The sequence below is a fragment of the Myotis nattereri genome (genome assembly GCF_964212035.1).
Source record: "Myotis nattereri genome assembly, chromosome: 5".
NCBI lineage: Eukaryota > Metazoa > Chordata > Mammalia > Chiroptera > Vespertilionidae > Myotis > Myotis nattereri.
The window spans coordinates 35,302,492-35,328,957 of record NC_138080.1 but is presented as its reverse complement, the minus strand read 5'-3'; the positions used below and the strand labels follow the sequence as shown (position 1 = coordinate 35,328,957).

Sequence of the window (26,466 nt, the reverse complement as noted above, 5' to 3'; positions counted from 1 at the left end):
ATAGGCCCCAGAGAACTAAACGTCTACTCCTGGTGAGGAGCATGAGCACGTAAGGCAGGGTAAGGGCGAGCCAGCAGCCCTCCCGCTCCCACGGAGTCCGCCCGGATGGGCGCCCACAGTGGGGGGCACATTCCTTCCTTCGCCAGATCCCAGACAGGGCAGCACTGCCTCTGGATACTCACTCTCCTTTCTCTCTTCGTTGTCTTTCCCCCTTCCTTAAAGGTCTTCAAACAATGAAACCTTTTAGCTCCTTTCTGGCAATCACTGTAGTTCTTTAGAAACTGAAGTTGTCTTAACAGTTCGAGTCTGTTTCCTTAAAAAGACCAGCAAGAACTAACTAAGATACATGACGAGCAATCCCATCATAAGGAAGCGATCAATGATAATAATCTCCTTACAATAATCAGTCATGGATGTGGCTTGTCAGACAGTGTATTTTTCACCCCCCCCCCCACTTTTTTTCTGATTCAGCCTAGAATAAGCCAACAAAATTCCACAGAAATGGAAAGATACAAGTTATAGTTCTTCTAAGTCATACAAAAGGAAAGAAAGATAACACAATCTCCTAATCCAAACGAAAAGTCAAACACATCAAGAAAGAAAACGAGCGGGGATCATTCCTGAGAATAACAAATGCTACTCTTCAATCTGTTGGTTCAAGTAACACAGTAAAACAGAAAAGGCTACTCCATTCTACTTCAATTCTTGGAAGTGAAAAAGTATATACATTTCCCCCTGAAATCCACGGACAAGAGCAGGCCAGGCCCTGTTGACAGCTCCTTAAGTCACAGGCCCACACAGTGGCACTGTGATGCCCGCACAGAGGCTGGCTCACTCTGACGTAAGCGGGGCTCACAGACAAGAGCTGGTGGCGTCAGCACGTGCCTACAGTGGAGTTAGACCAGCGAAAGACTGGCGGACGTGCAGTATCTCACTGACGAGAAAGGGAAAAAGGTCGGTCAGTAAGTCTCACTCTCTCAATGGTTTTAAGTTGAATACATTTGGGGGGGGGGGAGGTAAGGAAATGGCACCTTCTTTTATCTTAGAAGTCGTTTTCAGGAAATGGACAAAAGGGCCCACAGTCCCCTTACACAGGCCCCATTGTCCGCAGGAAGGAGAGGTGGACCAGGCGAGAGCAGCCGGCGCTGCCCCTCTCAGACATGCCCTCCGCTGACACCCGAGGGGAGGGCGTTCCTTACCGCAGTGACAGTGTGTCATTTAATCGGGATGCTGAGAGATCATTTTCATACAGGGCCAGCAGATGTAATTTTCTTCGATGCATGAATAGTTCATCATTTTTGCTACTAGATGACAAGGTGATCACAGGGTGACTTTATAACGCAAGTTCACTGTTTGGTATTTTGAGTTCTCAAAATGAAAAAAAGATTTATCAAATATAAATATCTTTAAGAAGTAACAAAAGTGCTACATATGTGATCAAGGAAAAAAATTCCATTAGGTTACTGCTGCTTAAAGAAGATTAAACTTTACAAATATTACCACATCCATTATCAATATGGCTTCCAATTATTAAATAAATTGCCTGTAGCAATACAGCTTTTCACACGGCTCCAAGGACAGAGTAAAGAGAACACCAAAGCAGTCACACCCGTCATGTCACGCAGACCCACCGACTAAGCGGCAAACGTCCTGTTTTCCTGCTCCTGTGTCGGGAAGTTAGCATCTGTGAAAGTCAGTCAGCAACACCCACCGTAAAGTCCTCTAAACCCCTCACGTCGAGGGGGCTCCAGGTGCTGGACACAAAGCCTGGAAGTTCGTTCACTCATTTTTGACCTTAGCTTCGTCCTTGAAAGACTTTTTTGGCGGCAGGGAAGGGGACACAGGAGGCAAAGCAGCTCCTGACGACTCCGGCACTTTCCCAGACAGGCGAGGCCGTGCCACGCCTGACAGACAGTGGTTCTGAGCTGGACGTGGCCTCCACACACATTCAGCTCGTGTCGCTTCCCAGGGCCTCTCAAGCTGGGGGTGTTTTTAGGTGACTTCTATTTTTGTCTTTTTTTGTTTGTTTTAATCATGGTCCCAAAGGCAGAAGGCAGTATTTTATCTACTGAGTTACACAGCTGTGAGAGGACTGGATGTCTGTCAGGCATGTTACCATCACCTCAATCTGAGCTGGGGCTCTCCCGCTGCAGGCCCAGCACAGCCCGGACAGGCATCACCAGCCCCAGGGTGACTGTTGTGAGGCACGGCTTGTTGAAGCTAGAAATCAGGGACCCCCACCCCGAGGTGGGGCTCTAGTGCTCCTTTCACTGTGGACACTCCCCACCTGGGCCGTCAGTCCCAGGCCACACTACCTCAGCCTGCATCCCATCAGCCAAGGAGGGAAGGGGGACAGACGGTGGGACAGGGATCTACGGCACCCGCGGTTTGCATGTAGCCTAGTGTCTGAGGCCCGGAGGGCTATCTAAATACCTGGAAGCACTTTCTTGGAATGCTAAGACGGAGCAGCGAAATTTCTAGCCTTGGGGCCGGGAGAGGGAAGTGTGGTTGGTTGGTTGCTTATTATTTACTGGGAATTAATACTGAGAGAGTATATGCAAAGGCTGAGGGCACCATGCCATCTTCACAGAACAAGAAGACCCTAACGGCTAACTGACATACAAGAAACTGCAAGTTATACTGTGAGAACACGTGTTAAGGACCGAGGAAAGTCTGCTAAGGTGCTACGTCTAAACTAAGTTACTCTCACGGTCGCCCTCCCCAGTCAGTCGTCATCCAGGGCCTCTGTCTTGATTTCGTTGGCTCCTTGTCGGGCCAATGCCAAGATCGTGTGGTTGACGGCTGCCATTTCCACAGCTAGTGAGATGGGGTCCTGGTGGTCACTATGGCTAGTGCTGTCATCCTAGACGTGCAGGGATAAGAAACACACGTTAGAGGACTGGGACAATCTCCAGCTCACAGAAAGGCATGCTGGGCAAGGGGAGGCAGAGCGGCTGGAGGCGGAGGAGAGAAGGGGAGGGGCTCAAGACCGAGTGGGGCGAAATGCATTTAAGTAGACACTGAATGGACAGTCCAGAGATTTCGGGGTGACAGTTTTAGGATTCAACAAACAAGATTTTTCTTGCTGTGCATTGATTCTTTCTTTCAGGAAGATTGCTGGTGATGATAATCAAATCTGCCTCATTCTAGTTTTGCAAATAACAGAGCACTAGTCACTAAAGGCCATGATAGTGAGCTATTAAATCCTGGATGGTGCTCTTACAAATGGATTATTAGAATTCATGGTATCTCTCCACTGAACTGAGAGAACTAGACAGGAAGTTAGACACCAACATCTTATGGATAAAATTGCACCTTTGTAAAAAAAAATAACCACTTCTCGATGACAACAGCACGGAAGTGTCGCTGTGGGACAGGTCTAGGAACGTGTGCAGCGCCTTCCTGCTGTGCGGGAAGCATGGCCACCTTAGCTGGAGTGCGAAGCTCCCTTCCCACACTGAGGTGTGAACAGTAGAGCTGGGGAGGAAACTGGCCTTGCATTTGTGGCATTGAACACGGGTTACAAATAAGGGGTAGGTTTCCCACCTTCAGGGGAAATCTGCATCAAAGAACTTTGGGGAGGGTCCGTCCCTTCAGGGGACAAAAGGGTGGGATATGCTGCCCTTAGGGCATCTGGAAAAAAGGTGGAAATGACCCTTCTACACCTTAGACTAAGCTACCAGGAATGTTTCCAATGAGGAAGACTTCCAAACACTCTCTAGGGGAAATGTGGAGCTACGATGTGGAGCCCAGAGAGGAACAGGTCCCCGGGGAAAGTAAGGGTGGTTTCATTCTCTTTCTCATGGATTGGTCTTAGGTGGTGAAAGGGTTGGGCAAGGAAAGGCAGGCATCATCACACAGTGTCTGTGAACAGGCTGTGACTCTGGAGGCAGAAGGAGCACAGTGGGCGGGATTTAAGAGCTGGCTGAGGAGCAAGGGAGGGGCATACGCTATAGGAAAGTTTCCTTCCTGTGGTCCAGGAGAAGAGACCACATTCCAAATGGAAATGAATTTCAAATCCTATAAAAATGTAAATGAAATCTGTCAACAGATATGGGAGGCGGGGAACTTCCCACATCCTTAGTTACTGACTTTTTCCATCCAGTGGCTACAGTTAAATATATTTCTGCCCCCAGGCAATGAAGAATAAGTTGGGTGAGGTTCAGGACATGCATTTATGAGAGGGTGTGTGTGTCAATGTGCCGGAGACTCTGGAAGAACCACTCATCTCAGCACACGGTTCCCACTGCGATGGGGCGCGGGGGTGGGGCCTTCCACTGTGCGCCATCACCATCGTGGTGCTTCGGCGTGGGTACAGCTGCCCAGCAGCCCCTAGTGTTTCTCAAACAGTGAGTGTGTGTGGTGAATGGTGTAACTTGCTTGTTTGGATCAGATCCTCCTCTCTTCTTCTACCTTCTCTGCTTCTCTGACTCCCTCTGAACTTCTTCCCTCCTCCTCCTCCCCATTGCGTACTTGCCAAGTGTCCTGTTGTATGACAATAAATCCATGTGGGTGAATAGCGATTTCTCACAAATTCAACAGGACAACTGAATCTTACCACATTCCTTTCTAATTACGCAAAAATCCAACTAGACACGCGAGTACCGTGTGGAGGGACATCAGACTGTCTCCTCTTCCCCACCCAAACCAAACGCACCACAGAACTGAGCTGTCACACTCTCCCACCCGCTCTGTAACCCAGGTCCTCTGCTCAGCCACTTACCTGCTCTGAGTAGTCGTTGCCGTCGACATCGTCACTGTTGGAATGGCCCCCTGGACTCTGTACATCTATCCCATGACTCTCCAGGATTGCTGCTTCTTCGAAAAAAGCAAATAGATCCCTAAATTATCTGTTACAGCATCATAATGACCTGAATGCTGAACTAATTTCCGTGTTGAGGAATTAGAAAGTCATTAAACGAGAACCTAGATTCCCTATGTTCTGTTTTTTTTAAATTGCAGACAGATGGAGTTCAGGGCACGGAGGTCAGGGGAAGGACACGTGTGCATTCTGGGACCCTGCTGCTGTGTGGGCTGCGTTTGTGTGGTTGACTGTTAGGTGCTTAACTGATACTTACCAACTAATAACACGGACCTCCTATCTTGGGGTTCATTACAGTGTTTGAGATTTGTAATGATGAAGAGGGAGTAAGTTTAAAATGAAATACAGTTTTAGAAGCTCAAAACCACTCCCCTCCCCGCCATAAGCTCATCAATTCTTAAATGCTCCCTTCTTTTTGAAATCTCTGCCTTGTTCCCTGTCTAAGATTCTTTCATTCGAACTCTAATAATCAGATGTTCCTTAATACTGAGGTCATAACCCAGTAATAACAAAGAAGCCGGGGTATCACATTCCCTCTCTCCAGACCTTACAAGTATCTTTAACATGCACCACAGGAGCAACTGCTCAGAGACCATGTCTCCTTCTAGGGTCTAGAACATTAAGAATAATGAGTTTTAGAGATAATAAGGGCATTATTATTATAACACCAATACTTTAAATAATACTAACTGGGTTATTAAAAATACAATGAAGAAAAACATAAGGCAATTCTTATTAGGTTTAAAATGTGGGGTACTTTAGACCTACAGTTCTAAACTGAAGTCCCACTTACAATAGGCAGTGTTAGCCGCCCGGGAGGAGAGGCAGCCTCCCTGATACATTACCGATATTGGCTCTCCTCTTGATCTCCTTCCGCCTGTTGGCAAACCAATTATACACTTTCAGGGAGGTAACTCGCTCCAGGTCTGACAGCTTTTTGCCTGTGAATGCATGTAATAAAATTCAGATAACCTATATCTGAGACTAGTTTTAAGGAAGAATACTTTTCTTTTTTAAAAGTTCTTTTGATTGTATTTATTGTTGAAATAACAGATACAGGGTTTTTTGTTTGTTTGTTTTTTTGCAAACCTAGTACAGTGTTCATACTCAAATTATTATTGAATAAAGACACAAATAGCAACTAAGAACATAAAATGCCTTAATTCAGAAAGCCATGCATTCTTAAAGAATTCCAGCATTAATACAATCCTAAAGGATCTCACAGGTCAGTCTGCTAGGGCTGATGTTCACAGGAGAGCACACAGAGGCGTTTAATTAGCATCATTCTAGAGCAGTGGTTCTCAACCTTCCTAATGCCGCGACCCTTTAATACAGTTCCTCATGTTGTGGTGACCCCCCAACCATAAAATTATTTTCGTTGCTACTTCATAACTGTAATGTTGCTACTGTTATGAATCGTAATGTCAATATCTGATATGCAGGATGTATTTTCATTGTTACAAATTGAACATAATTAAAGCATAGTGATTAATCACACAAAAAATATGTAATTATATATGTTTTCCGATGGTCTTAGGTGACCCCTGTGAAAGGGTCGTTCAACCCCCAAAGGGGTCGCGACCCACAGGTTGAGAACCGCTGTTCTAGATGAATGTGCTGTTCCTTAGCAGGTTTCCAGACAGCTGGTTTACGTACGTCTTTCAGATCTTACATTAACTAGTTACCTGCTGTCTCATGTTTTCTTGGAGACTAAAGGTTACTTAGTCATCCGTCACTGTAACTATGCTGCCACACAGATTTATTATCTTCTTTGCTATCAAATGTGCCTTCTTAGGGACAGCACCATGCTTGCCAACAAGGACCCACCTGCACCTTCCCCTCCCACCCTGTCCTTTCCTGTCTCAGCTTTTAATCCACGTGGGTGGAGACACCAGAAAACAGGTTAGGGCTTGATGAGCTAGGGGTAATGTGCTTTCCAGGAAGGGTCGGAGTTCCCACAGCTTTAGGGATGGGACTTTTAGATGATGTTGGAGCTGAGTTTGTAAGCTCTGGACTTTTAAGCAGTCAGGCTTCTAGCTAAGGGAGAATAAATTACTATTTTATTATTATTAAGCATTTACACTTTAATTTATAGCCTTTAAGCCAATCACATTAATGGGCCAAATGGAGATCAATTGGATTGTCATAACTGAATGATTTCTGGTAACAAAAACTGTAAAATGTGGACTATCTTAGCACCTGGAAGAAAGGACGAGTGTGTTTAAGTGGCTCTGCTGACTTGCATGAGAGCAGGACCTCAGAATAAAATCCCCCAGTCCCTCCTGGCTGAGCAGAAGTCCTCCCAAAGCCAACTCCAAACACAGTTCTCTCTTCAGTTATAAATTATACAATTTACAATTGTTAAACAAATCTATGCCAATATTTTTATTAACAAACGCTGATTAAATATTTAAACTATTTTGGAATTGATACATTTATGCTATTTTTTGGAAAAAGAAATCTACAGCCTTTAAAAAAGTAATTTCAAGGTCTCGCATCTTAATCAGGGACACTCCCTGGGAACATTCCCATATGAACGTCTGATTGGAGTAGCACATTCATGTCCCCACGAAGTCTGGTTTGACCAGGACAGGGTGTGACTCTCCACAGGAGAATGGCAGAGGAGAGCACGGAGTGGGATGAGTCAGGGGCTGTGTGTCCTAAGCGAGGACCTGAAGCCAAGACCTGCACCGCAGGGCTCAGCTCGTTGCCTTACCTGGCTTCTGTATAACTGCATTGCAAGCGTTTGCAATTTCTTCTCTCTTTGCTTCATCTGGATATTGGTTCTCATTGAAGTAACTGCAGAGGCAACCAATTAAAACACAGTTTTTACTTTTAAAATTTGCTCTCTTAATAACACCAGCCCATGAGAAACACTTCCTTCTTTAGGGTGTAGCATTTGAGTGTCTAGTCCAGGCTGTGCAGTGGAATTTTCTGAGGGTGGGATGGTCTGTGCTGTGCTGTCTACTATGGTGGCCACTACTCTCACGTGGCTGCTGAACATGTGAAATGAGGCTGATGTGACTGAGGAAGTAAATGTTTAATGTGATTTAATTCTAGCGAATTTAAATAGCTACATATGACCAACGGCTACTACATTGGATAGCACAAGCCTAGCCACCGCTAAGCTTCATTCAGAAATGTCCTTGATATGAAAGCTACTGTGATATGCGTGGCTGGCTGAAATCAGAGTTCTGTTACTGAGGCACTGTCACAATAGGGTTTTTCATGTGTGTCAGACTGTTTGTAGTAGCCAAAATTGGAAATTACCCAATTTTCCATCAATAGAAGAATGGCAGAACAAATTATGGGACATCTATATTTATACACAGCTATTTTAAAATGACTAAGAAAAAAACAAATTAGAGCTCTATCCATTGACCTGGAGGGATGTTTATGACCTATCCTAAGTGAGAAAAACAGTCTGCAGAATAATGTGCCTGCAAAAGCACCATGATGGAATTTGAAAAATTCCTGTCTATGCACATAAATTTGCATGGATAAAAGCTAGAGGAATACACATCAGGCGGTAAATATTGATTAGTTCTTTGGGGGGGAGGGGATTAGTGGGAGATGTAACAGTTCTTTATTTTTGCCTTTCCTCTATTATTAAACAGTACATAGGTACTTATTGTACCCTCTGCACAACAGTGTGCAGAAGAAATGGACCTGTAAGGCTATATGTGAGAGCAGAATGCTTGTTAGTGCTACTTTTTCCGTCATTTATGAGGTTTTTTTTAAAAAGAAAAAGAACTTTCATACTTTGAACCTGGAAACTTACGATCAGGAAATGATCTTTTGTCAAATTCTGGTACCTCCCATTTCTTCAAGGGCTTCCCCTCCCCTCACACACCTGTCCACATTGGGGGAAGTGCCATTCTATTTGGAGTAAACATGGGAGGCCCCTAACCCTTCCAGTGAACCCCCAGACCCCACCCCCACTCCTCTTCCCCAGCCCTACCCCTGGAGAGCATCCTTCGCTGCAGTCCCACACAGCGGCTGCCAGCACCAGACACCTCCTTTGCTAAGGCTGAAGTCATAGAACTATATCATCCCACCCTTTCAGCTACTGTCCCCCACTCTGGTCTCCTGCTTTATTCCACGATAAGCATCTCTTCCCATGTGGTTTTCTATCATTTTAAGGACTCCAGTGTTCACAGTGAGGATTTTTCAAGACTCTGTCTCCATAAGTGCTCCACTTCCACATTCCTATTGAGCTTTATCTTTACTGCACTTCAGCTATTTACTTGGGCAAAGGCTCACTGGATGAGTGCCACAAACCCAGCAGCACTGGCATCACAGGGGAGCTTGTTAGAGAGGCAAGATCTCAGACTAAATCAGAGTTTTTTTGTGTTTTTTTTTTTTGTTAGATGTTTTGACTTTTAGGGAGGGGACGGGGGAGAGAGAACCACTGATTGGCTACCTCCTGCACACCCCCTTCTGGGGATCAAACCCGCAACCCAGGCACGTGTCCTAATGGGGAATCAAACCTGCAACCTCTGGGTGCATGGGACAATGCTCAACCAACTGAACCACACTTAGTCAGGGCCAGAATCTGGGTTTTAACAAAATCTCCAGGTGACTTGGTTAATGTTTGAGAAGCACATTAACTCATTCCTTTAAAATTCCACAGCAAAGACAACAAAAGCAGATACTACACACCTACTATTTGTCCTTGCACTACAGGTGAAGAAGAGAATGAGATAGGTTCTGACGTCAAGGAGTTGATAATCTACTGAATAGAGAGACATATAAATCAATACTTGTGGTAAAATCCCACAGGGTGTCTAGAGAGAACTGTGGGAGCAAAGATGAAGACATGCTCAGTGTTTTTTGCAGGAGCCTGGAAAGACCCAGCAGAGGAAGTGCCACCTGAGTTAGGCTTGAAGATGCGAGGGAGTTTGCAAGGCAAAGAGGAGGAAGAACATTTCATGCAAGGGGAACAGCATGTGCAAAGGCAAAGCAGATAAAGGCCTTTAGGAGTCTGTGCAGAGTGTGGTGAGAATATGGGGTTCACAAGAGAGGAGGACATTCGCCTGGAAAAGTAGGTTGGTCCAGTTTGTGATGAGCCTTGCCTGTTCTTTAAGTAGTAAAGACTTCACCCAGAAATCGAGGTTTTCAAGCCACAAGAGATATGCTCCCATCTATGTTTTGAAAGATTAAGTTTTCTAGACTCAACCCTCAGAATTCTACCTCTATAATCTTAAATTCTGAAATTCCCCAACTTTCTACTTACATACTCCTCCTTTTCAAAATAACTTATTCTTCATTTTCTTTATAATCTTAAATTCCTTAACTCCCTACCCTCCAACTTTAAAAAAAATCTGTTTATCTATTGCTTTTTTAAGGAGACACTTAGATCATGTAGCGTTTCTGCCCCTCATCATACCTACACAGCCAGTCTCCTACCCCGCAGAAAGCACCTTCCACTTGTTTCCTTCATCCTTCTACCAGGTACCAAGTGTTCTTGAACGAAGTCATTAAACAGAACCAATCAGTTTCCTTAAAAACCCAACTTTACTTGGATTCTTCATTTCTGATGAGAAAACTTCAGTCCTTTCTTTTAAAAATGTTTATTTTTCAATTACTATTGATATACACTATTACATTAGTTTCAAGTGTACAACATAGTGGTTAGATGGCTATATGACTTACGAAGTGATCACCTCAGTAAGTCTAGTACTCACTTGAAACAATATGTGATTATTACAATATTGACTACATTCCCTATGCTATATTTTACATCCCCATAACTATGTTTAGAACTGGAAATTTGTATATCTTAATTCCTTCACCATTCCCCCAACCACTCTCCCATCTGGCAACTATCAATTTGTTCTTTATATGTATTTGTATTGCTTGTTTATTTTATTTTTTAGATTCCACATATAAGTGAAATCCTATGGTATTTGTCTCTGAGTTATTTCACTTAGCATAATACGTTCCAGGTCTATCTATGTTGTTACAAATGACAAGATTTCATTATTTTTTATGGCTGAGTACTATTCCACTGTATATATGTATCATATCTTTATTCATTTGTCTATCAAAGAGACAGGTTGCTTCCCTACTTAGCTATTATAAATAATACTATAAGGAACATAGGGATGTACATATCTTTTCAAATTAGCGTTTTAGATTTCTTTGGATAAATACCCAGAAGTGGAATTGCTGGGTCATATGGTAGTCCTATTTTTAATTTTTTGAGGTAGCCGCATACTGTTTTCCACACTGGCTGCACCAGTCTGCATTCCCACCAACAATGCATGAAGGTTCCCTTTTCTCCACACCCTTACCACCACTTGTCTGCTAATTTGTTAAAGACAGCCATTCTGACAGGGTGAGGTGATCTCTCATTCTGGTTTTAATTTGCATTTCTCTAATAATTAGTGATGGAGAGCATCTTTTCATATGTCATCTGTATGTCCTCTTTGAAGAAGTGTCTATTTAGATACCCTGCCTGTATCTTAAAAAAATTTTTTTTACTGACTTCAGAAAGGGAGGGAGAGAGAGCGCTAGAAAACTCAATGATGAGAATGAACACTGATCAGCTGCCTCTTGCACACCCCTCACTGGGGACCAAGCCTGCAACCTAGTCATGTATCGTGACTGGGAATTGAATGGTGACCTCCTAGTTCATAGGTTGATGCTCAACCACTGAGCCACACCAGCCAGGCCCCTGACCATTTTTTAATCAGATTGGTTTGTGTTTTTTTTAAATATATTTTTATTGATTTCAGAGAGGAAGGGAGAGGGAGATAGAAACATCAACAGTGAGGCCGAAACCGGTTTGGCTCAGTGGATAGAGCGTCGGCCTGCGGACTGCAAGGTCCCAGGTTCGATTCCGGTCAAGGGCATGTACCTGGGTTGCGGGCATATCCCCAGTAGGAGATGTGCAGGAGGCAGCTGATCGATGTTTCTCTCTCATCGATGTTTCTAACTCTCTATCTCTTTCCCTTCCTCTCTGTAAAAAATCAATAAAATATATTAAAAAAAAAAAAAAAGAAACATCAACAGTGAAAATCATTGATTGGCCACCTTCTGCACGCCCGCCACTGGGAATTGAGCCTGCAACCCAGGCATGTGCCTTGACCGGGAATTGAACCCTGACTTCCTGTTTCATAGGTCGACGACACTCAACCACTGAGCCACACCAGCCAGGCTGTGTTTTTATTTTTTGTGTTAAATTGTATGAGTTTCTTATATAGTTTGGATATTAACCCCTTAGGGTGTATCATTGGTGAATATCTTCTTCATTCAGTAGGTTGTCTTTTCATTTTGTTGATGGTTTTCTTCACTGTGCAAAAACTTTTTAGTCTGATGTAGTCCCATTTGTTTTTTTGTTGCTGTTGTTTCGCTTGCATAAGGAGACATATCCAAAAAAATATTGCCAAGAGCAATTCAAAGAGTTTAGTGCCTATGTTTTCTTCTAGTTTTATGGTTCCAGGTTTTACATTTAAATTTTTAATGCATTTTGGATTTATTCCTATATGTGGTGTAAGAAAGTGGTGTAGTTTCATTTCTTTTGCAAGTACCTTTCAGTTTCCAACCACCATTTACTGAAGAGACTGTCTTACCCTATTGTATGTTCTTGCCTCCTTTGTAACAGATTGATTGACCATATAGAAGTGGGTTTATTTCTGGGCTCTCTATTCCATTTATCTATTTTTATGCAAAGTACTATGGTTTTGATTACTATGGCCTTGTAGTGTATAGTTTGATATCAATTAGTATGATACCTCCAGTTTTGTCCTACTTTCTCAAGATTGCTTTGGCTATTCAGGGTCTTTTTTGGTTCCATATACATTTTTGGATTATATGTTCTGGTTCTATAAAAAATGTCATTGGTATTTTGATGGGGAATACATTGACTCTGTAGATTGCTTTGGTTAGTATGAACATTGTTAATTCTTCCAATCTATGAACACAATAAATCCTTACATTGATTTGTGTCATCTTTAATTTCTTTCCTCTGTATATTCTAGTTTTCCAAGTACAGGTCATTTACCTCCTTGGTTAAATTTATTCCTAGGCTTTATTCTTTATGATGCAATTATAAATGGGACTGCTTTCTTAATTTCTCTTTTTGATAGTTCATTATTGGTATATAAAAAGGCAACACATTTCTGAATATTTCGTATCCTGCTTCTTTACTGAATTCATTTTTAGTTCTAATAGTTTTTTGGTGGAATCTCCAAGGTTCTCCCTCTATAGCAGTGGTTCTCAACCTGTGGGTCGTGACCCCTTTCACAGGGGTTGCCTAAGACCATCCTGCATATCAGATATTTACATTACAATTCATAGCAGTAGCAACATTACAGTTATGAAGTAGCAACAAAAATAATTTTATGGTTGGGTCACAACATGAGGAACTGTATTTAAAGGGCCAGAAGGTTGAGAACCACTGCTCTATAGTATCATGTCATTTTAAATAGCAAGTTTCACATCTTCCTTCCCAACGCAAATGCCTTTTCTTTTTTTGTCTGATTGCTGTAGCCAGGACTTCCAATACTATGCAGAATAAAAATGCTGAAAGTGGACACTCTTGTCTTGTTCCTGATGTTTAAGACAAAGCTTTCAGCTTTTCACTGTTGGGTATAATGTTGGCTGTGGGTTTGCCATATATGGCCTTTATTGTGGTGAGGTATGTTCCCTCGATCCACATTTTGCTGAGAGTTTTAGCATAAATGGCCATTGGGTTTTGTCACATGCTTTTTCTGCATCTATTGATATGATCATTTGATTTTTATCTTTCAATATGTTTATATGGTATATCACTTTAATTTGTGAATACTGAACCAACCTTGCATCATGAGAATAAATCCCACTTGATCCTGGTGTATGATCTTTTTAACGTATTTCTGTATTCAGTTTGCTAATATTTTGTTGAGGATCTTTGCATCTATGTTTATCAGGGACACTGTCCTATACTTTTCTTTTGTTGTAGTGTTTTGTCTGGTTGTGGTATCAGGGCCTTTTAGTTCTTTCTAACCAACTCTTTAATACTCTTTTTATGCCCCACTTACCTGAAATCTTTCCACTTCTTAAGTCCCAAGACTTCAAACCCACTACTGTCCTTTTGCAGATGACCTTGCCTCCTCTTTTACTAAGATGGAGATTATTTAAAACTAGGGGCCTGGTGCACGAAATTCGTGCACTGGGGGGGGGGGGGCCCTCAGCCCAGCCTGCCCCCTCTCATATACTGGGAGCCATCAGGGGATGTCCTAGTGATGGCTTAGGCCCACTCCCTGCTCCCCTTGGGGAGCGGGCCCAAGCCGCAGTCTGGCCTCCCTTTGTGGGAGGTGACCGGGCTGATCAGGGGAAGGCACCAGCCCCATCACCTCGCTGCTGCAGTCACTGTCAGTCATCACAGCCAGCAAGGTTTTTTCATCAACACGGACTCTAGTCCCGTCACCATGAAAAAATGACAACTTTCTTTAGGCATTTTCAAGATGTGTCTTTCATATAATAATAATTTATTTTTTTTTTTTATCCTCACCTGAGGATATGTTTCCATTGAATTTTAGAGAGTGTGGAAGAGAAAGGGAAAGACAGAGAGAAACATCAAAGTGAGAGGAACACTTTGATTGGTTGCCGCCTGCATGAGCCCTGACCTGGGCCCCGGCCAGGGAGGAGCCTGAAACCTAGGTACATGCCCTTGGTCAGAATTGAACCCAGACCCTGACATCGGCAGGCCAAGGCATTATCCACTGAGCCAAACCAGCTAGGGCAGGATATGACATTTCTTAGCCCTCCAGCAGTGGACCTTCGTTTCTTTCGCCAGGAGTGTGGTGAAAAACCCTAGATCACCCTTTTGGATTCTTATTACCCAAGTTACTAAGAATATTACCAGTGGCATACAGGGAGCGTAGCCAATGAGCGGTCAGAAAAGGTGTTTCCTCTGTAGTTCACACCAATCGCTGGCTTGGCCTCGCCCTGGCCCAGGCCTGACACCTCTGGCCCAGGCTTCAGGCCTGGGCAGGGGACCCCCATCTCCCACCGATCACCGGCTCCACCCTCGCCAAGGCCTGACATCTCGGCCAGAGGTGTCGATCCCCATCACCCTCCCATTGCCGACGGGGCCCTTGCCCAGGCCTGACACCTCCGCCAGAGGTGTCAGGCCTGGGCAGGGGACCCCCATCTCCCTCCTATCGCCAGCTCTGCCCAGGCCTGATGCCTCGGCTAGAGGCGTCGACCTCCATCACCCTTTGCACTTGATCTTAGCCAAAAGGCCGAGAAGCTATTCCATCACCCTTTGATCAATGGATCGGCCCCTCGCCAGGCCTGATGCCTCGCCTAGAGGCATCAGGCCTGGACAGGGCACCCCCAGACCCTTCCGATTGCCGGTTCCGCCCCCCGCCCAGGCCTGATGCCTCTGGCTCAGGCTTCAGGCCTGGGCAGGGCACCCCCACCTCCCTCCAATTGCCAGATCGGTCCCTCGCCCAGGCCTGACGCCTTGGTCAGAGGCGTCGACCCCCATCACCCTCCGATCGCCGGATCGACCTCTTGCTCAGGCCTGATGCCTCCACCAGAGGCGTCAGGCCTGGGCAGGGGACCCCCATCTCCCTCTGATTGCTGGCTTGGCCCCCGATTGCCAGCTCCGCCCCCCACCCAGGCCTGATGCCTCTGGCCCAGGCGTCAGGCCTAGGCAGGGGACCCCCATCTCCCACCCTCATCACCGGCTCTGCCCTCACCCAGGCCTGACACCTCGGCTAGAGGCGTCGACCCCCATCACTCTCCGATCGCCAATTGGCCCCTTGCCCAGGCCTGACGCCTCCGCTAGAGGTGTCAGGCCTGGGCAGGGGACCCCCATCTCCCCCCATCACCGGCTTCTGGGGCCGGCCTGGGATCGGATCCAATCACTGGCGGCAGGCAGGCGGCTTCTGGGGTCGCATATGGGGGCCTGGAAGGTGGCTCTCGTGCTGGCAGCTGCGCTATCCTGCCCTGCCTGCAGTATGCAAATTAACCGCCATCTTTGTTGGCGGTTAATTTGCATATTGAGCTGATTGGCCAATGGGAGGCATAGCGAAGGTACGGTCAATTACCATTTTTGTCTATTATTAAGATAGGATGAGTTTAGTTAATGTTTTTAGCTTCTCAATTTCTAAACTTTTGAGTCACTGCTCCTTCATCCCATGATAGAGGAAGACGTACTCTCCTCTTCCAGGTCTACTTCTCCCTTGTGTCTTTGTTCTCATCCCCCACTTCTTTCATTTTCTCAAACTCGCCCCTTACTTACATGCATACCCCAACTTTCCCCCTACCCATGAAATTACACTATTTTACTGAATCTATGAAGTACATTTCTTCATTATTATAATCTCTAAAATCAGGATATATTTTATAACTGGTGGTATTTGGAAATTAACTAGCAATGCTTCCCCCCCTTGTTAGTATATACGATAAAGGTGTGTCTTATAAGCATGGCTTTTGTAGAGCTGATGGCATATGACAGTTACTAAGACCTAGAGGTTCTATATTTCAACAACAGCTCTATGATCACTATCTCTTTTGGTAACTCTTCTTCCAAATTACTGCAAAGTCTGTGACTGACACTGTACTCTCCAATGTCTGATTAATATTCCTAATGCACATCTCTAATCATGCCACTATTCTGTTCAAAATTTTCTAAAGATTTATTATAGAGGTGTTCAGTGTTCTCTCCAAACTACCTTTACACCTTTATCTGCTGCTACTCTCATATGTGCACACTGTGGTCTAGGAAAATGGAATAACCTTGTAAATCACCTGCATCTCTGCCTCTCTCCTGCCAGTTTCCCTGCTTTGCCTCCTGCCAACCCAAATCTTTCAGGACACAGCGCAAATATTACCTCTTGGGCAACCAAAGGTAAACATTTTCCTCACCCTGTGAGTCCCACAGCACTTCATCTGTTCCTCTCATGCACCTCTTTCACCTTGTATTATAGTTTCCTACTATACTGAAAGCCACATGAGGACAGGATGTAAATCGGACTCATCCTTATACAAACATCTCATTGATGATAGTGTTGACAAGCAATAAAGATCAACAAAGTCACCATCAACCCAGCACAGGGGCCTCCCATAGAAATGGCTATCAGTGTAAATGAACAATTGACAATCAATGGTATAGGATTATTGATTGCAATAGGGCCTCAAAGGTTATATACTAAACTGTTACAAATACTATGGATAGCTGGAAGACAGGTGGCAATTAAGACTGATTTTCACATGCTTAAAATTTCTGCAATGAATACATGCTCTTATAAATTTTTTTAAGTAAAAGAATTTTGGGAAAACACTGAAACAATTAAGAACTAGTTTAATGATTAACACAAGTCCATAAACAATTTATGTTTGGAAAGTGTATATGGATCAGTATTTTTGGAAGCTAAGTTAGTATTTGTAATTATCCATGGCATATACTACTTGAGTTAAAGTTTTGTTTTTTTTAAAATATATAATTCTTTATTATTCAAAGTATTACACGTCTCCTTTTTCCCCCCATTGACCCACTCTAGCCCTCCCTCATCCCTGCCCCCCCACCCGAAACCTCACTGCCCATGGTCTGTGTCCATGGGCCATGCATATATGCATACAAGGTCCTTGGTTGATTACCTTCTACCCACCCAACACCCCCGCCTTCCCTCCGAGTCTCTGGATCCACTCCGTTCATCAGTTTATTTTGTTACTTAGATTCCACATACGAGTGAGATCATGTGGTACTTGTCTTTCTCTGACTGACTTATTTCACTTAGCATGAGACTCTCCAGGTCCCTCCATGTTGTCTCAAAGGGTAAGAGATTCTTTTTTACTGCTGCATAGTATTCCATGGTATAAATGTACCACAGCTTTTTTTATCCACTCATCTACTGATGGGCATTTGGGCTGTTTCCAGATCTTAGTATTGTAAATTGTGCTGCTATGAACATAGGGGTGCATACATTCTTTCTGATTAGTGTTTTAGGTTTCTTAGGATATAGTCCTAGAAGTGGGATCACTGGGTCAAATGGCAGCTCCATATTTAATTTTCTGATGAAACTCCATACTGTTTTCCACAGTGGCTGTACCAGTCTGAATCCCACCAGCAGTATACTAGGGTTCCCTTTTCTCCACATCCTCGCCAACACCTGTCACTTGTTGATGACAGCCATTTGGACAGGTGTGATGTGATATCTCATTATCCTTTTAATTTGCATCTCTCTGATGATCAGTGACTTTGAGCATTTTTTTCATATGTCTCTTGGCTTTCTGAATGTCCACTTTGGAGAAATGTCTACTTAGGTCCTTTGCCCATTTTTTAACTGGATTGTTTATCTTCCTTTTGTTAAATTGTATGAGTTCCTTATATATTTTGGAAATTAACCCCTAATCAGATGTATCATTGGCAAATATGTTCTCCTATGTAGTGAGCTCATTTTTCATTTTGTTGATGGTTTCTATTGCTGTGCAGAAGCTTTTTATTTTAATGTAGACCCATTTTTTTTTTTATTTTCTCAGTTTCCTTTGCTCTAGGAGATGTACTGGTAAACATACTGCTACAAGAGATATCTGAGATTTTGCTGTCTATGGTTTCTTCTAAGATTTTTATGGTTTCATGACTTACATTTAAGTCTTTTATCCATTTTGAGTTTATTCTTGTGTATGGTGTAAGTTGGTGGTCTAGTTTCATTTTTTTGCATGTAGCTGTCCAATTGAAGAGACTGACTTTACTCCATTGTATGCTGGAAACATTAATTTTCATTAAAATGTACTACTATGTAGTGGGTATGTTGGGTATCACTCACCTTTTTCTTGATCAATAATTTTTAAATATTTAAAATATTAATTCAAGATAGACAGTATAATCTAAACTGACAAAGTCATATTTTAAGATATGTCATAGTAAATATTTAAGTTTAAAATGAAATGTAATAATCATAATTTTTCATTGCAAAGCCCTTAAAGATTGGGAGGGGAGGAGGGCAGACACATAATATTGATGTGAAGTGGAAGAGTTTGTTTGTTTTTTAAATTATATTTTATTGATTTCAGAGATGAAAGGAGAGAGAGAGAGAAACATCAATGATGAGAGGCAATCATTAATTGGCTGCCTCCTGCACGCCCTCTCCTGGGGATCATGTCTGCAACCCAGGCATGTGCCCCTGACCAGAATTAAACCTGGGACCCTTCAGGCTGCAGGTCGACGCTCTATCTACTGAGCCAAACCAGCTAGGGCTAAGTGAAAGAGTTTTTAGGCAGGAAATAAAATATTCAACAAAAATGTATTACATGAGTAAGAATAAGGCACTGTATTTGAGGAGTAGATGTAAGTTCAAAATATTGACCTTGATCCTAAGAACATGTGGTTCAGGTGAGGAGGAAGATATGAAAAAGTTAAACAACAAAAGGAGTGAAAACAGTAACATAATGATGACAAACCAGAATAAATCAGGTTGCTAATAAAGTATATAAATGAATGCTAAATAAATTCAGGGTGGAGAGATATCTGTATGGACTAGGCCAGTGGTCGGCAAACTGCAGCTGGTGAGCCACATGCGGCTCAGTGGCCCCTTGAGTGTGGCTCTTCCACAAAATACCACGTGCGGGCGCACATGTGCAGTGTGATTGAAACTTCGTGGCCCATGTGCAGAAGTCGGTATTTTGTGGAAGAGCCACACTCAAGGGACCAACGAACCGCATGTGGCTCACTAGCCGCAGTTTGCCAACCACTGGACTAGGCTGATCAGGAAAACTTATTGATCTGGGCAGCTTCTGAAGGATACACAGTCTCCATGCATTGGAGAGGAAAGGACAAAGTTAGCAATAAAGACAAAGATACAAAGGCATAAAAACATAAGCTGTACTTGGAAAACAGAAGGCAACTAGTAATATCATCTGATTAGACTATAGGAGTTATTTATAGGGTGATCGTACATCTTGACTTGTCTGAGATAATGCTGTTGTCTTGGATTATTAACACATTCCCTTTCACTCCCCCCAGAAGTATCCCATTTTAGACAATAACTGATATGGTCACCATCACATATTTTACTTATCTGAATTTAATGTCAACAAAAACCTCCCAAGTGTTTTCCATATGTGCTCTGAAAGAGAACATCTGTTAATTGCTCAGGAAAAAAGGAAGCATTAAAGATAACAATAACTATAGTTTCTATATAGTTACTCACAAGAGGAGCTTTCTAAGCCCAAGGAATCTGCTTGGCTTGTAACAGATATTCAATAAGTAACTATTTCATCAACAGATGTGTGAATAAATGAATATATGAAGGAATAAATGAATGAAAGAAGGCAGCAAAGGTGAAAACAGTGGTTTCAGTTAAGACTTTTGAAAAAAAAAGTTTTATTGATTTCAGAGAGAGGAAGGGAGAGTTAGAAACATCAACGATGAGAAAGAATCACCAATTGGCTGCCTCCTGCATGCTCCCTACTGGGGATTGAGCCCGCAACCCGGGCATGTGCCCTGATGGAGAATCAAACCGTGACCTCTTGGTTCATGGATCAACACAACCAGTGAACCACACTGGCCTGCTCAGTTAAGACTTTTAATGAAACCAATAATATCTCTTTTAGGAAAAAGCCAGTTGGAAAGTCGACATATTGTACATTATCTTCTCTAGATACTGTGGACAAAAGGGGCCACATGCTAACCTGACAAGCTCAAGGAAGGCCTGCATAGCCGTCTTGCAAACTCTAAGACCTAAAGTAAGCAAAAAGGATGGTCTGAAATTAAACTTTAACTAAAAGCAGTTATGGTGGGTAGTCATGTCCTAGGCCTGTATTTTCAATGACAAGGTCAATCTATACCTTAACTGAGCCTATTGTCGTTTTGCATCTAAGATAACATAGCTATGAAATGTCTGGTAACTTGTAGCTTCCCTTTTTCCAGACCCAGAGCATAACCAAATGCAACTGGGTACCTGGAGAGAGACCATAAGTGCCTTCACTGTTATTGTTACCATGTTAATTGTTGACTATTAACAATCCTGTAACCACCTATGTAAATGAAGCATGTTGTCTATCATTTACTTTTTATTCAATTCCAGAGGTTTCCCTGCTTTGCTTTCTCCCACCTCCCTAATCTATCACCAATGGATTTCATGTAACCCACGTCTCCTCTTTTGATTGTAATGTATAAAACAAGGTGAAAACACGCCATTCTCCAGAGCACTGTCCCAACCCACTGAGATTCTGTTTCCCAGCAATTGTCAACAGTTTGGCTCAAATAAACTCACAAAAATTCTTTACAGGTTTGAATGTTTTTATGTTAACATTACATTCAGGGGTTTTAGATGAAGATATAGCTAAATACAATTATATTCGTATAGTGTTTATTTTTGAGTAGTATAGAACCAATCACCATTAATGAAGATGGGAAATAAGTGTAATGATTTTCAGTTTGGACATTGATTAATCATTCATTTAGTCACCCCAAAATATGGAATGAGTCCTAGTTTATACCTGGCAATTGGCTAAATGGTTGCAAAGATAAACCAGACAGACAAATCTTCCCATTGTAGTCACCAGGGGATACATGCATGTAACAAAACACATTATAAATATTGTAAAATGGACTATATTAGTGGTACGAGTATAAATATAGGAGCAGAAAGGAATCAACGTTTGTGCAGGGTCGTAAAGAAACAGCAGGGAGGGTGAATGGAGAGAAATAATAGGAGACAGAGGAAGCACCGTGCATAAAGAAAGGGGGTAATGAAAGAGCTTAAAATGTTCTGAAATGGGAAGGAGTTTGGTGTGTCTGGAATATATTGTATGTGAGAACAAAATGAAGAAAAACATTGGGTCCAAGTTTTTAAGCAGGGGTATTATATAACCAAACTTATTTTTGTAGGGAAATATCTCTGGTGATACTAGAGGCAGAAGCCAGGCAGCTGTGGCAATAGCTGAGGAGAGGGTATGAAGTAGGCTGAGACATGGAAAGAGAGAGGAAAGGTAAGATTCAAGAGATGTTTCAGAATGGTAATAAAACTCACTCAAGACAGCCTCACCTCCCGGGTTTAGGCAACTGTCCCTTTCCCCCAATAGCCTTAGGTAGTACACACTAGTTATTATTCACCTTCAAGCATTTTAACCTTCATGTTGAAAGAATAGGTAGTTCTATAGCTATTAGGTAGATACATTGTAGAACTTGGCTCTAAGACTCTTAAAGGGACTGTGTCTGAACTGGAAATCTAGAGTTCAAAACATACTTCTGTCCATGTAAGAATGTTTATAGCCCTAGACATTTTCTAAGACAAAAAAGAGGAAGAAATATACAGAAACCTACAGGTAACTGTAAAAAAAAGTGATAAAATAAATCCACAGGATACTACACTTTTTAAACAAAGGACATTGTCAGCTGAGTAATCGGTGAATATCTTCACAGAGAGAAACCAAATGATGGTTTTGCCAGACAATGACAGCAAAAGAATTAAAATGAAGAGTGGCAAAATAATTTACATGAGATGAGAAACCATAAGCTAGTAACAAATGGAAATGTCCTTGAAGCACTTTCATTTCAATAACACTGAAGTCTATAAAAATTGCAGCCAGAAACTCCTCCTTTTGTGCCTTAGTGAGCACACAGAAGAGACAGGGACTGCTCTTAAGCAAGGAATAATGCCATGCAAATGAACACTGTTTTTTTTCTGTGCCTTTATGTGAACTATCTCTCCTGAAGAGAGATTTTAACCTTTAACCATTGCAGTAATTCAGATCAGGATTGTCAGACACTGCCCACTATCTACAATCATATACATTCCTTCATCACTTAGTACAATTACTGAAGAAGAGAATATTACACTAAAACACTTTGGAACCTAACTGTCCCATCTCCTATTTGAGAGTGTTAAATAATCTTCGGCAACAAAGTAATTAAAATGTTTTCTTCTCTCTCTTTTTGTTTTTAAACAGAGTGGAGGCAGAGACAAAAGGAATGGGGAAACCTTCTTTAAATACACCAATTCTCTTTTGTTAATCCATAAGGAATACCTTCAGTTCACTTACAGACCAGAATAGTAATATTCTACATTTTATCCAAAGATGCCAAAGCCCCTCTGATACTATTCATACCTTTAAAAACCCCTAGAAACTATTAGGGACTGGAGAGAAGTAAGAGGGACGCAGCTAGAAATCAGCTCTGCACAGGACTCCTCTTCACTTAACATGGTCTTCAGGACAAAGAGGAATCTTGGAAGATTATTCACTGATCAACCTCCGCATTTGAGAACTGGGACAACGACAAGCTTCCCCAAAGTAGCAGAGCTGGCTAGGGCCCGAGACAAGCCTCTTGAATCCGAGGTCCTTGCCCTTTCAACTACTGCTTGTGTAGGAAGTTGTTGGGTGCAGCAGGCTGAATAGTGTTACCTGAGAATTCATGTCCCGCCTAGAACTTCAGAAAGTAATCTTTGCAAACCCAATTATGGTAAGGATAAGATGAGGTCACATTGGGCCCTAAATCCAATGAGCGCGCCCTTGTAAGAAAAAGAAAAGAACACAAGCAGAAAGAGGAAATGTGGAAGTGGAAGCAGGCACTGGAGGAATGCATCTGTAAGCCAAGGAGTGGTGGCAGCGGCCAGGGGCCCCGAGGAAACTGACTCTGCTGATGCCTGGATTTCAGACTCTGGCCTCCAGAACGGTGAGTGAAAATCCTGCTGTTGTTTCAAGCCACCCAGTCTGTGGAGATTTGTTATGTCCCCTAGGAAACTAATACACCAGGTCAATAGAGTCAGTACAAAAAAAAGGGATGGTCTTAGAGATAATGTGACTCACTGCCATAGCTTGATGGACTTAATTTTACTACAGGCATCCACCTGGCAAGTAGACGGAAGAAGCTCTTTCTGAAAGTAACAGTCTGTCAGCTGAATAAGGCAATTTCTTTTCTAGAAAGTCTGGTCAAATATTGAAAAATTCTAACTTTACCCTTTTCCTTACAATCCAAATTGGATTTCTTGCCTCTTTTTAATGGTTAACACTGTTCTTCATTTGAACAGTTTTATAAAAACTTCCCATTTCAAAGCTTTCCTGAACTTTTTTAGATTGGCTACTCTTTGATAACAAATGGGCTAAGAGAGTGCTATATTCATCTGCATCTTCAGTAACTAGTGCATCACTGGTTTTTTAAATCTTGGAACACTAAGCACAGATAAATATTTCTGTAATACATCACACAGGTTATCCATATTGGTATGAGTCAACAAAAATCTGCTCAGAGATATGTAATAAAGCATGTACAGTAAAGACGTCTGGTCAAGATGGCAGAGTAGGTTAATGCTGTGCTTGCCTCCCCCACAACCACATCAAAGCTACAACTAAATTATAGAACCACCCTCATTGAGATCCACGTGAACAGAAGTCCTACAACTAAGGATATAAAGAAGCAGCCACGACTGGGAGGAAAAGGTGCAGACTCAGAATGGGTAAGACCCATGTGGCAGTTAAGAATCAGGAGGGATATCTCAGCTGTAGAGGTCCTCCCGGAGGAGCAAGGGGTGTCAGCCTGGAGCAACGGCACTGACTGAAATGAACAGGCCTCTGGATGAGACAGAGGGCTGCTATAGACATTGGCATCTTCTTAAAGGCCCGAGCACAGCACACTTGCTCACAAACTGCAAAGGAACAGCAGCTTCAAAAGCCAGGAACACAGGACTAGCTGCAGGGAGAGGGCTGGAGGAGAAAGGGTTGGAACAGTTCACTCTGGAGACGGATGTGCTAGCTAATGCCACTGTTCCTTTGTTGAACCCTCCCACAGCTCAGTGGGCCCAACACAGATGGGTGCCAAATCTGAGCTCTCCATTAAGCTAGCTAACACTGTTCACCCTGCCCTGGTGATTCCTTGATACCAAACTATCACATGCAGAACCTCTACCAGCAGTTCCTCCACACAAGGAGCCGCCTGCCTCGGACATTCCCAAAAATCCTCCAAGGTCCACAAACTCCAAATAAGCAGCATCTGGACTTGGTGTGCCCTGTACCTCCTGCTAAGCTACCCCAAGGCCAAAAATCAGCGACGAGTCTCAACTGGCACTGTGACTCCCATCAGGCAGCCTCAAGCCTAGCATAAGCAGTGACCAGTTTGGGCTTGGAAAGTAGCCTCAATTAAGTGGCCAGAAACTCGGCATAAGTAGTGGCGGCCTCAGCTCACATAGTGGTGCCCACTAAAGGGAGCTAAGCCTGACACTAGTGGCAGCTGGCTTAGGTTCTCGGAACAGCCCCTCCCAAGTGCCTTCAAGCCCAGCATAAGTGGCAGATAACGTTGCAGCTCCTAACACACAGTCAGCCCTAAGCCAGGCACAAGCAGGGACTAACTTTGACCTGTACCGAAGCCTCTCCAAGGAGGCTCCACAGCCGACACACCCAGTGGCTGGCTTCAGACCACACCAGAACACCGTCCAACCAGCTCCACTAACAGAGCCCCGCTAAAGCAACTCCCACACAACAGCTCATTCACTGTAGTCAACAGTCAGCCCTCACAGCCAGGCAGCATGAGGGTCAATCCCACCAACTAATGTGCCAAGAGCAATCCAGGTTCAACTAACTACAGCAGAAGGGCATAGAGAACCCACAAGGGACACCCCTGGAGCACCTAGCTAACTAAGCTGGCTAGGGAGACTGTACCACTGGGCCCCACAGGACACCCACAAAAGGCCTCTTCTCTCATCTGGAGATGTAGCAGGTCTACTAATACATTGAAAGAAACACAGGCAGGCAGCCAAAAACAAATGAAAAAAAAATATATGCCAAAACTCAATAAAAAAGAACTAAACAAAATGGAGGCATGCCATCTATCAGATACAGAGTTTAAAACACTGGTTATAACAAATTGCCAGTTATAAAAATAGTCATAGGGATGTAAAGTACAGCATAGGGAACACAGTCAATAATAATGTAATAACTATGTATAGTGTCAGATGGGTGCTAGACCTATTGAAGTGACCACTTCATAAGTTATATAAATGTCTAATTACTATGTTGTATACCTGAAACTAGTATAATGCTGTATTTCAACTAACTGAATAATAAAATTAAAAAATAGTTACAGAGATGTAAAGTACAGCATAGAGAATCTATACTAATAAAAGGGTAATATGCTAATTAGACCAGATAGACCAGTCATCTTCCAGACAAAGCCACATTGGTGGGGGCCAAGGCAGAGGTGGTTAGGGGCGATCAGGCAGGCAGAGGGGTTAGGGGCGATCAGGCAGGCAGGCAGGTGAGTGGTTAGGAGCCAGCATCCTGGAGGGATGTCCTGTGGGATCGTCCTAAACTGGCAGTCGGACATCCCCCATAGGGTCCGGATTGGAGAGGGTATAGGCTGGGCTGAGGGAACCCCTCTACCCCTCTGTGCACTGGGCCTCTAGTATAGTCAACAATATTGTAATAACTGTATGGGGTCAGCAGGGTTCTAGACTTATCAGAGAAATCACATTGAAAATTATATAAATGTCTAATCACTATGTTGTACACCTAAAGCAAATATAGTATTATATGTCAACTGTAATTGAAAAATAGAAATTATTAAAATTAAAAAAACAAGTATAGTAAAATGTTAATGATAGAATCTAAGTGGTTACTGTAAATATTCTTTCAGCTTCACTGTATGGAAATTTCACAATAAAATATTGGAAAAACAGTAACTGGTAAAATTAACAATAAAATAAAATTCT

General features: G+C 42.9%; 1 protein-coding gene across 12 annotated transcripts in view; it reads right to left on the bottom strand.

The window, feature by feature from the left end:
* Positions 1–1,473: 1,473 nt before the first annotated feature.
* Positions 1,474–26,466, bottom strand: part of HMBOX1 (homeobox containing 1) — a 204,360-nt gene continuing 179,367 nt past the window's right edge. For 2 of the 12 annotated variants that reach the window (XM_081092884.1, XM_081092874.1), the window contains exons 7-11: positions 7,539–7,621; positions 5,668–5,763; positions 4,724–4,818; positions 4,381–4,485; positions 2,031–2,863 (exon numbers count right to left, since the gene is read on the bottom strand). In XM_081092884.1, the coding sequence (XP_080949010.1) occupies positions 4,390–4,485; positions 4,724–4,818; positions 5,668–5,763; positions 7,539–7,621 (370 nt within the window). In that variant the 3' untranslated portion in view covers positions 2,031–2,863; positions 4,381–4,389. Of the gene's footprint in view, positions 2,864–4,380; positions 4,486–4,723; positions 4,819–5,667; positions 5,764–7,538; positions 7,622–26,466 lie in introns of all 12 variants that reach the window. The other 10 variants (XM_081092877.1, XM_081092878.1, XM_081092879.1 and 7 more) reach the window with 8 other exon arrangements.